This window comes from Sylvia atricapilla, chromosome 1, assembly GCF_009819655.1.
Source record: "Sylvia atricapilla isolate bSylAtr1 chromosome 1, bSylAtr1.pri, whole genome shotgun sequence".
NCBI lineage: Eukaryota > Metazoa > Chordata > Aves > Passeriformes > Sylviidae > Sylvia > Sylvia atricapilla.
The window spans coordinates 13,635,656-13,647,854 of NC_089140.1; the positions used below are offsets into that span (position 1 = coordinate 13,635,656).

At 38.4% G+C, this 12,199-nt stretch overlaps 1 protein-coding gene across 7 annotated transcripts in view; it reads left to right on the forward strand.

Annotated features, from left to right (window-relative positions):
- PARD3 (par-3 family cell polarity regulator) overlaps positions 1–12,199 on the forward strand; it is a 525,862-nt gene that overhangs the window by 301,062 nt on the left and 212,601 nt on the right. For 2 of the 7 annotated variants that reach the window (XM_066315138.1, XM_066315101.1), the window contains exon 16: positions 8,601–8,609. The exons of 3 other annotated variants lie outside the window; for them this stretch is intronic. In XM_066315138.1, the coding sequence (XP_066171235.1) occupies positions 8,601–8,609 (9 nt within the window). Of the gene's footprint in view, positions 1–5,530; positions 5,748–8,600; positions 8,610–12,199 lie in introns of all 7 variants that reach the window. 2 more of the 7 variants (XM_066315094.1, XM_066315085.1) reach the window with 1 other exon arrangement.

Sequence of the window (12,199 nt, forward strand, 5' to 3'; positions counted from 1 at the left end):
TCCTGGGATCTTTTAGGACATAAGACCATGTTTTTATAGAAGGCCTTGTTGGTATGAGCTGATAGCAATATCCTGGTTTGAAGCTTCAGATATCCTAGATTTATCCAGAAGTTAAAGATGGTTTAACTTCAATTGATCAAAAATATAGCAAAACTGTCATTGTGAAGCACTTTGAAGGTGAGTATAGGTTTATGAGATTCTGGTAAGGGGTTTTGAGCTTGTTGATGAAATGCATAGAGAGTAGCAAGGAAGTATTTATTTATAGCAAGGAGCCCTTTGCATCCTTCACAAGGGAGCAGTGGTGTTGTGGACTAACTCCTGCAGCAGCCAAGCCTCAGGCAGCTGCTTGCCCACCAGTGGAACTGGGGAGAGAATCAGAAGGGTAAAAGCTGGAAAAGTCGTGGATTGAGATAAAGTCAACTTCATAGGGAAAGCAAAAGCCACACACACAAGCAAAGACAAGCAAAGAATTAATTCACTGCTACCCATGGATGGGCAAGTGCTCTGCCATCCCCAGTAGAACTGGGCCAAATCACATGTAACTTTTACTTGGGAAGACAAACACCATCATTCCAAATTCCAACTTCCTCCTTCTACTCACAACTCAATATACTGAGCATAATGCCATGTGGTCTGGAATATCCCTTTGGTCAGCTGGGGTCACTTGTTCTGGCTGATGTTCCTCCCAACCTCCTGTACCTCCTCAACTTCCTCACCACTGTGGCTGTACAAAAAGCGGAAAAGGCTTTGGCTATGTGCAAGCCTAGCTCAGCAATAACAAAATCATTTCTGTGCTATCAACCCTGTCTTCCAATCCAAAACACTGCCCCATACAAGCCACTGTGAAGAAAAGTAATCCTACCCCAGCCAAAACCAGCACAAGCAGGAACCAGACAAAGCCTTCTGGCTGAAATCAAAATGTCGTGGGTGAGTCTTTGCCCTCATCTCTGTTTGGATGTTGTCACACACCGGTGGAACAAGAGCCATCTCATGTCATGAGATAGCAAGAGCAAGGCTTGTCAGATCCCATGTGATAAAGAAGGGCCGAGCAAAGCTATTTGTGTAGAACTATGCATTTTGTTGTGTTCTAATAGCTTCCACATACAGTAATGAAACATCTAAGAAGCATTCCAGAAATTTGAAGTGCCAGATTCATAAAAGTGGATGAGTAGCAAAGCAAATATAGTAAGTTGATAGGACAGAATTCAGTCCTTGAGGATTTTTGCTTCTCATGGTGACTGTGGGAGCTTAAGAGCTGTCCCAGCTCTATGTTGCCTGTCTTCCTGAAAATGTCTGTATCTGCATTAAACCTCAAAGCACTGCAGCCTGCTCCGCTTTGTGTAAATTTTATATGGACTTAGGTTCCAGAGAGTTTACCAAATGGTGTCTTCAGCTGGACAAAGTTTGGGCACATACGAATATGTAGGAGTTTAACAATCTGGTTCTAACGTAATTAATGCCTCACTGCTGCCATAACGACGTTGCCTAAGTTTTTTTAAAGTTGTATTTAATTATTCCGTAATTGTTTGAAATTAGAATGTGGCTTTTTCTCATTATAAAACCCAGGCAAACATGCTGGTGGTCAATTTGCTGATGCCCTTGAGGTTGGATCCATTTGTCTTACTTGAATTATTTTGCCTTTCTCCATGGGTTTCAGTGCTAGAAGTGTTTCTTTGTCTTCCAGACAGTGACCTGCTTTGGATTAGCAAATAATAGTATTGTGTAGAGGAATTTCTAACATCATTCCATATGCAAAAGCCATGAAAAGTACAGGTAGCATATGTGACAAAGACATTGCATGACTTTGTAATGTCCTTGGAGCACTATGCTATTAAATTACTAAATGTAGGATTAAAATCAGATGGCACTGACTGGCGCTGAGGTACCATTTTAAGTATTTGAGAAGATATGTGTGAGTTTTAATGGCTGTAAAGAAAGATCATTTGTGGAAAGAGGTGTGGATGTTCAACTTTTGCAGATAATTTTTTCTGTGGTCTGGTTGTTTGTTGTTTCTTGGGGGTTTTGTTGTTGTTGTTTTGTTTTTTGGTGAGGGTTTTTTTTCATTTTTGTTTGGTGGTTTTTTTTCCCCTTAATACTTGAAATAGCTGACTAGAAGCAAAATGTTTATCTTTAGTGGCATGAAGAAGAACAAGGCATTTTGATTGGGAGAGATCAACAAAGCTTTCTAATCTTTTGCTGAATCTTAATTGCTGGAATCTAGGGCTGTATTAAATATCACAATAAGAGGCCGAGAAGCTTAGTGGCAAAATAGTTTCACATTAAGTAGCTTTGATTCCTCATGTGCATCTTTTCCATTTTATGGGCTAATTAGAAGAATGGCTTCATAATACCTGTTTGTGTAGTTCTCCATACTGCAGTGTGCTTCATGAAATGACACTAGTGTTTAGTTTAATTGATGTTTAAAGTATACTCCAATTTAATTTTTTGGCTTCAGCATCCTGAATGGGGAGGTAGGAGGTTGCAGGAGAAAAAAGGAAATAACGGCACCAAAACAAATACATCCTGCGTTTTGCAGTAACCTAATGTCATTACTGCAACATAACAAAAATTAGAAGTTTCATTTGTAGCCTGGGTTTGAATTTTAATTGAGCAGCATTTGCATTTGTTCTAAACACTAGTAATTATGTGTATGTTAATTGCAGGATGACTGCACTGCATGAAAGTGAAACAAGCTTCTTCATGTTGGGTCCTTTTAAAAAAACTGGAAATCTGTTTAGTCCAGTAGAGAGACCAGTGTTTACTTCAGGACAACAGGGCATCCCAGTTCACTGCCCTTAGTCTAAGCTACTGAGTTAATTGCAAGCAAACTATGTATGATAGAGAAATATTAATTGCAAGACAAATGTAGAAAGGGGACAATGTTCTTCATGGAATGCACCAAATAAAATAGTAAATGAAAGTTTTGTGTGGTTCTGGCCAGGACGGGGTTGACTTTTGCAGTAGCCAGGAGGGCACATGGCCAGGACCCAGAGGTTATTCCAAACCACCTCACATCATTTTTCAGGGATGGGGCAAGGAGTCCCTACCAGGTCCTGTAGAGTAGTGGAGGGAACAGTTGGGTGTTGTCAGGGGTGAGAATTTGTGTGCCAGTCATTCTTTCCTGGTGTGCTCTTGTATTCGTAGTGTTGCTATAATTATTGGTTTTCTTACCTCATTGCTGTTTCCAGTAAATTGTTCTCACCTCAACCTGTGATCTTTACCTTTTGTGCCTGCAGCTGTACCCTCCATCCTGCTGCAGGGGCGAAGGGAGGGGGAGTGAGTGGGCTGCACATATTTTGGAGAGTCTGAGTAGGAGCACCAAACTGGGGAGTACCCTCCCTAAACCACGACACAATGTTATGACAAGTTGTTCCACAACTCAGCATAGCACAGTAAACAGTACATATTTATGATTTATTTAATGTATTGTTATATGAGTATGAACAAACATAGGTCAAAATGGATTCATATTTAAAATTCTAGCAGTGAAGTTCCAAGTAAACAGTTGACTCCAAAATTTGTCAGAAATTTCATGCAGGTTTTTCTTTTTTTTACTAATTATATTCGTTTGCAAGTACAGTCTTTTAAATGTCTAGTTAGAACAGATTGTAGCTATAAATTAACATGTAAAAAATTAACATTTCTATTCCAAAGTGCTTTTCCACAATTCTTTTAATAATATCTAAATATCACTCCAGACACTGATTAGGAAATGCTGGGACTAAAAAAATTACAAGAACAGCTAGTACAGAGGCATGTATAGGACCTATTAGTTTCCTAAAATACAGTAACATGAATATTAAAACTGTTTCTACAGTTGAGAAGCTGTATCATCTGCTTTATTTGTAGCAGTCCTGAATTAAATGCCAAGGCCTGGCCACTCTGGTGGTTTCTACTTCAGAGTACTAGTTAAGATTCAAAAATAGTTATTAATGTTGAGATGTATCTGACATGGTAAATTTTCCTTGAAACAAGACTGTGTGATCATCCGGGGCTAGAGAATATTTATAGAAAACTTGATACTTAGTGAATGAGTACAACGTCTATTTGACATGTCTAGAGATTGTAATAGTAAGGAATAAAGAGTATTTTGCTGGCAAGTTTCTGAGAGAAAGAAAACATTATATTGAATGGCTTTCAGTCAGTGATTTGTAGACTTTTCAGGTTCAATGATTTACTTTTAAGGTGAAGATGAATGATGACTAAGAAAAGCAAGTTTATATTCTACAGAAGTCAATATATGAGACATTTTGGAGGAATTACACTCTTCTGTTGGCTATAGAAGAGTTGCTGAGATCTTGAGCAATATTAGCAGAATAATATTAAGAAATAGTAAACACAGGTGAAACTAAAAAACAGGTTTTTTCCTTCCCTAAGCCATGACCATTTCAAAATCTTATTGATTACAATTTTTCTTTTTCTTTTCCATAGACTGTATGTATATAAAGCAAGACTGTATTTTTCAAATTCTACTGCCAAAAGTTGTTTGGAGCCTTTGTAGTCATTGGAACTACAGGAGGCAATACTAAGTATGCATCTGTGATCCTAATTGCTGCTTTGTGCAGTCTCTTGGAAAGCTGGGAGATAGCTGGAGCCTACTTAAATGTGATGGTATAGAATGTTAGAGCTCATGGAAAATCACAGCTTCACAAGCCATGAAGTGCTGTGTTCTGACCCAGCAGCTTGAAGTGTCTTATTTCTTTCCTATTAAACTGCTGAAGCAGTTTTCAGGTTTTCAGTGGATTTTTTTTCTGTTCGTCATTTTTCTTTCAGACTTCCTGAAATACATGTGGGCTGTTAAATCTAACCTTGACTGTGCTTTAGGATTCTTGGTCTTGGATTAGAAACAAAAAATGAACATGTTATCTGCCCTTAAAGGATTTTACTTGTTCTGCTGGATGAAATCTCTCCACCTGAACCTCCCAGGCTGCCCTGTCTCAATCAAAAATAACACCAAAAACAACAATCATAGTGTATGATGTGGCTCCAGGAAGTGGAGAAGCATAACAAAACTGTTGTTTTACTTGCAGAAGAAGAAAAAGTCTATTATGGCTTGTGTTGAAGGTTAACACTCCCTAATGACTTTCATATTTTTATGAGAATATTACTAAGAATTTATGAACAAGGCACGCTGCACTGCTGTTGCTACTTCTTGCAGATATTTCTAAATCTCTCCTCAACTGATTTAGATACTGAAACAAAATGGGCCAGTTAACATCACTTTGCTAATCCTCTTTATTAAGCCATACATTATCCAGAGTACCCACAAAGTGCAAATTGCGTTTTGCCAAATGGTTTGCAAAGGTGAATTCGTTGCTTTTATGACTTTAATATTTCTAATAAATACTCTTGGAAAACTTTGTGAGCAGATACTGATTAAAAAAAAAAAAAAAAAAAGAAAGGCAAAAAAAAAAGGCAGTTTATTGTGATTTTGCATATATCATGTTTCAAAATACATTATGGAATATACCAAAAATCTGACGTTTTGTTTGTTCTTATGTCACTGATGTTTCTTAATATGTGCTTTCAGTGGAGGAAGACACAGAAGAGAGCTCAAGATCTGGTAGAGAATCTGTGTCCACAGCAAGTGACCAGCCATCCCACTCATTAGAGAGACACATGAATGGAAGCCAAGATAAAGGTGACAGAAAAAAACCGGGAAAGGAAAAGAAGAAAGATCGAGATAAAGAGAAGGATAAAATTAAGGCAAAGAAAGGAATGCTAAAAGGCTTAGGAGACATGTTCAGGTAGGTACTTTGGAATACAGAATGAATTATGAAGAGAAATTTCTTTTTCTAATTAGTCATTATATTGTAAATTCTTGCTGAGACCATATTTTACTGTGCAAATCCATACACAATGTATACAGGCTGATCTTCAATTTGTGAGCCTATGGGTGGAGTCATAAAAGGGAAGCAGCTCAGAATGGAAGAAGAGGGGGTGGCTGGCACACCAAAGGAAAGGCAAAGGAAAAAGTAATTTTAAGCCACAGACTGCTTAGTTTTGAGAGAGTCTTTGGTGATGTCTAAGTCATCACCATAAGTCGTATCTTAGACATATGTCTAAGTCATGTCCTTTGGCAACTCAAAACATTTGGGGTTCTGTTTTAATTTTCTTTTTTTAATATTGTATGCAAAGCTTATGTGTTTGTGTTTCTCTAAACACAAATGAATGTTTTTCTTTGCTTTACTGTTAAGCTATTGGTGTCATGGAGGTGTGATGTGAAAGAGATGAATCAGTTTGAGATTGAGAAAGAGCATGTGCCTCTCAAGGAAGACAGGATCTAAGGTTGTGTGCTCTGGGAACCCATAGAGAACGGGTCAGTGAACGACCTGATTTACCAAACACTGAGTTCTTTTTAAAGGAGCCATCTCTCCAGCAGACATAAGTGATCTGAAAGGAGCACACTGCTGAGGTACACCCTGCTGTTGTGGGTAAATGTTGTAGCATGACAAACATCTTTGATCACTTGTGGAAAATGGGGAGAGAACAAGAAAATCAGTCCTTTTAGCTAGCTAGACTAAATAAATAAATTTCAAAGAAAAAGCAATATTAAGGCAGAGTTTGTTTTGTTATTTAATTTTAAAGTGAGGTACTAATATTATTTTAATATTTATTAATGATTCTGCTCTGAAAACATGTAAGGGGAGCTTCAGTTAACTTTCATCCCATTACTTTCTTTATCCTGTAAAATATCAATTTAACGTGTGTGGTAACTGCACAGGTTCTTGAGAATTGTTCTTTGACTGAGAATCATATTAGAAGAGTAATAAGTAGAAAAAATAGTTAATTATGAAAATAAAAAAGTAGTTAATTAGAGAATATAGTTTTGAAATCTGTTTTAGAAAACACTAAATAATACCAGGCTGTTAAACAGTGTATGCCATGGAACACAAGAAGAATTATAGGAAATAGTCTCACATGTCAGGTAGGAAGAGAGTCCTTTAGCCTGTGAGACCCATGGGGATGCCCTCATCCTCTGGGCATTTGCCTGCCTCAGTTCAAGCCTGGAGCAGAGCATTGCACCCCACTCTGGGAGAGTGTGGAAGGCAGGAGATGTGAAATGCTGACTGGCTCTTTTCTGCACTCTGTCATTTTTAAACAGCAGAAATGACTGGTGAAATTGAGACACAATATACATGATAAATTCTATGGGCTCTAAGTAGTAGGATCTTGGATACTTTGAGTGTTGTCTTGTGAGTTCAGTCAGAAAATGTTTGCAGCATCTAGAAAGCTTGGGCAGCTCCATGGTCCAGACAAGGTGACCTTTTCTCTGTGCTTGATACAACACTTCTGAAATATCTAATCTGGAAACAACACTAATTTGAGTGATAGGATGATCCAATGCTTTGTTGTTTGCTCTTCATAACAGACAACATTTTCTTGAGGTTTTTTTCTTTCACTACCATTTCTGAGTGAACTTTACTTTTCAGGCTCCTCTTAATTAATGTTGAGAGCACTGCTATCTGGGTAAAGCTGACTCCTCCTGGATCTGTAAATTAGCTTGCACCTTGTCAGCCCACACAAGAGAGGTGTTCCTGGCAAGCAAGAAAATGCTGATTGAGAGAATTAAGCAATATGCCTCATTTTCACTTGGTACTTGATTTTCTTTGTTGACAGGCTTCTCAATAATGTTTGAGAGTTGGGCTTTGTTATGTCTGCAAAATAAGCTACTACTTCTACCTATAACATGCTTTGTTTTTCCGTACATTTGGCATATATCATAGATATCAAGTAATCACTGAAAGAAGTTGTGTGATCGAAAATAATGATGACAGTAACATTTAAAATTCAAACCAGGATCAAAGCATAATTGGATGTTTTAGTTCTGTACAACATTGTGATTTCTTTGTAGTTCTTTTTCTTTTCTCCTTTTTCACTTTTTTCTTCCTTTTCAGTGTTCTAATCTTTAAATAATCTTTCTTGATTAGGTTGTATGGGCAAAAACACTTGTGGGCTGAAATTACTATTAACTGACACTATTTCAATGTCTATATTTAGCCAAAGGGCTTTTCATTGCCTATATGCAAACTGGCGTCTTACAAAGTAGAGTCTGTGTGATGTGTAAAAATAAGTCTCCTTGTGTTCAGCTAAAATCTTGGGATTTGCTACTGGAATCTTCATTAAACTCTACTGTTGAGATGGAGAGTCCCACTAGAGAATCCTAGGTTACCTTTATCCTTCAGCATCTAGTCATCATTTCCAAGGAATCCCTGGATGATTCAGATAAGAAGGTAAAATCATAAGTAAATCCTCTAAACACCTCTGTGTTTTACTGCTTGTATCAAACATAGTAAAGAGGATTGACATAACCTTGGCAGAAAACTGCAAACTGAAAACTGTGTGGCTCTGACACACACAGCTCCCATTATTTCCAGAGGACCTTTGCTGGCATCGGGCTGTGGACAGGCTGGAAGTTCACCCGTCTGACTGTGACATAAATCTGTCTGAGCATGTGTGCATTTCTTCTTTCAAACTGACATTTCAGGACACATCAGATTAGTTAATTATGCCATTTGGCTGAGTAGTCTCTTCACAGATGAAAATAGGACAGAAGTTAGCCTAGGAAAGTGTTGAGCAGAAATATTGGTCTGTTGGAGGAGAGGCAGGTGCTGCAGTGCTTTGCTTTCACCTGAATCTGTTTGTTTTATCTGAGTAGTGGGATCATTCTTGTCTTAGCCTTTCAAGAGGATCATATGCCAAATCCTGTGGCCTGTGAAATGCTGTGTAGTTCCTCCTTCTTGTGGATGGCCACTGCCAGCTGAGAAAATAGGTTTTGGGAAGCTGATATGAAGTTCTGCTAGTTTTTTCTTTCATTGCTGAGAAGCCTTCAGTGGATATATGTTTTGACATCAGAAGTTTATTAAAACCTGTACGTTTCTCCAAATGCAATATGAAATATGTTTACTCATTTTGTTTATTTTAAGTAGAGATGTTGTTTCTTGATAAAAATTACCCTGACAAAAACAATCAGTAGTTGAAGGAGTCATTGTAGTGCTGCCTTAAGAAAGAGCACAGTTTCAAACAGTGTGCCTGTAATTAGTGCTGGTAGACGTACATTAATTTAATGGGTCTCTGTGTTGTGCGATTCTTTGACATCCCTCTCCTGAGAGAGAAAAATGGTATATGATGCCTTTTTCTCCTTCCTTTTGCCCCTGTCATGTACAGAGTATTTTTATGAAAGTGGATCCCCATGGGGATATGAGAGAGGAAGATTTGAAATGTTATATTTGAAGGTTCTGGATGATGATGATGATGATGATAATGAAATGACACATGTGCTGTGGGGCTGCTGATCACTTACAGTCCCTTTACTTTATTCATGCTTCTTTGCAGTGCACAAGCTTAGATATAGGTGTTAGATGGGTGACTGGACTGATGATGTAAAATATGTCCAGCAAGTGGTCAGTCTCAGCAAAGGGTGTGTCTGAGGAAAGAAATCTTTAGGAGAAAATGAACCTCCAAGACATTGAGAATAGTGAGGAGAAAGAAGCAGCTCTGGGTTTCCAAAGGCAGGGATGGGAACAGTAGGGAGGCCAAGCTGGCTAGTCATGTCTTGCTGAAAATATCTAGGAACAGTCACTCACTGCCTGATAAAAAACCCCAAACCTACTGGAACAATTGACCCTCAGTATGATTGAAGAAAAATGGCTTTGAAAGTTCATATGGTGTGTTTAGCTTCGTGTGGGGAGCAGATGATGACAAAAAAAGATGAGGAATATGACTTGTATCTTAACCTGGGGTTTAAGCAAGAAATACCTGCATTGGTTTTGGAGGTTATTTATGGAATAGATGTAATGTAATTTGAAGCATCTGTGGATAAGTATGTTATATGAAGTAAATAAATTTTCTACCATAGGAATTAATGCCTGAACCCCACATAAACATGACTTTTCAATTGAGAACGTAACCACTGTGTATTGATCTTCACAGAGCAAGACAATATGCTCAAAATTAATCATATGCTTAGGTGTTTTTTGTATTGGAGGTTGCATATTTTAAGATGTGGCCTTTTAATGAAGATGTAAAGTCATAATGTATGGTAGCTGATCCTTAATTCCCATTTTAGGTGTTCTAGCATATAGTTGGGTAAATCAATGCACTGAATAACCAATGCAAATGTAATATTCCCAGATTAGCATTAAAATCTAATCCTAATTAGATTTAATTACATTTAAAATTATTTCTGGGAGCCTTGCAGTGCTGTATCTTCCAGTTCTGTGAGAGGAAATAGATAATTCAGTTTGCAACCTTGTTTAGCTGAAATCAGATATACTGCTGGCTATTTTTTTCCCCCACACAGCTGTTTCCAAGGTGCACTGGACATGTACAGATTTATAAACATACTTTTTGTAGCTCTGAATTACACATTTCAAGCACATTAGCTATCTGAGGCCACTGACTAGGCATTTGGGAGAATAACCTATGTGGATTGCTGTTACTTGTTACATGACTTTGTTGTATTGTCTATCCTGGTTTTCATTTAAGTTTTCTCATGGTAATGTCTGTGAGGAGGTGAAAAACAACTCACAAAGGTTACACCACTGATTTACTAATAACCTTCTTTCTCTTTCATTTAATAGCAATCTTCAGACTTTTAACTAGGCATAATAACTAAAATATGTCAGAGTTGTGTAAAATACTGTTGAATTATATCCTAATCAGCAGGACTGGCAAATACCTCAGACTTGATAAAACAAAATCTGTGGTCTGATTTCTATCATCCAGTAGCTTAAGAAGCAGAAATAATGACATTTTTCCTTGGAAGCATGACTAATAGGACTTTGTATTGGTGAATGACACTACTGATATATGGACTTAATAGAAAACATGGGAATGAGCTCTAAAAGTTAGAGAGGTTTTTTTCTTTAGTGCTCATGGAACAAAATGCCGTAAATCTTGAGCCTTGGAACGCAGAGGAGGAGGTTAGTGCTTAAACACCCGTCAGCTGCATCATTTCAAACTTGGAAGCTCATTGTGTGCACGCTGAATTGTGCCTGGGTTTGCTAATGCTCATTTGAGAACGCTGCCGACAGCTTGTGGTGCTTGTGCTGAGACTTTCATCAGAAACGCTGAGCTGGGTCGTTGGTCAGGTAAATGGAATCTGGAGCTGTTTGTGCTCTGGTTTCTGCCTGCTGCTATTACAAGCCAGCTGTCACAACTGACATTAAGTCCACATCTGCTTCCTCCCTTCTGCCACCAGCTGGAAAATGCATGGCCTACTATAATCCTGAATGCAGGGTCTAAGCAGGATATCCTTTCAAACTTAAGAGGAGGAGCACCGACTTCATCCTGTCTGCAAGTTGGATACTGCTGATGCACCTTTTCTGTGCTCCTCTGGGTTACTTTGTCCTGATCAATTTTCAGAGTTTCAGCTGGCCACTGGGACACGCAGCATCAGAAAACCTTCCAAATGAAATCAGCGATGCAGCAAATTGTCATCTTTGATGCAGACGATTACCCAGGACTCTTACAAGGGTCTTTCAAAGCATTTTCATATTCTTCACTTCCTTCTTTCCAATTAAAACTAAATAAGGGACTGAAAGAGATAAGCTTGGTTGGAAATAGCTGCTCTTTTTTGGAAAGTCAAGCCGTGCTCCTTCCTTTCCTTGTGCATTTCTTTGCCTTCCTGTTTCCTGCTGCCCGATGGAGGCAGTTGCTTTGAGGAGAGGTGTTTTGTGGCTTGCAGCCCCGAGCACACCGGCTTTGGACTAAGATGTCATTGGGGCAGGGGGTAGTGGAATGGCAAATTTATGTTTCTAAACCAAACAAGTTCACATAATCTGTCAGGGATTTAAGGAATGCGGCTTCATTAAGTGGTTAGTAAACTCTATGACTTTTAAACGAAACACAGAAAGCAGTGGTATGCAATTGTGCAAGGGAGATTTGAAGTGGGAGATTAACATAATCGTATGTGGCTTTCTGGTTTGTCACTCTGACAGAAAGCAGGGCTTTGCTCTATGTGTTCTTAACACTGGATTTTCCCAGAGTAAATCTTGAACTTATAAATCTGATGGGGGTGTAGTGTATGGGGGTTTGTTTTGTTTTTTCTTTAATTTCAATAGAACCAGGGCTCTTGTTTCTAACATCCAGAAGTAAGTGTCAGGATGACTTGTTACTAGAGATGAGTTCATAGTGGCTGCTAACATATTCTCCCAGTGTTCTTCCTTTGCTTGTCAGCGACTTTAAATAGAGAACC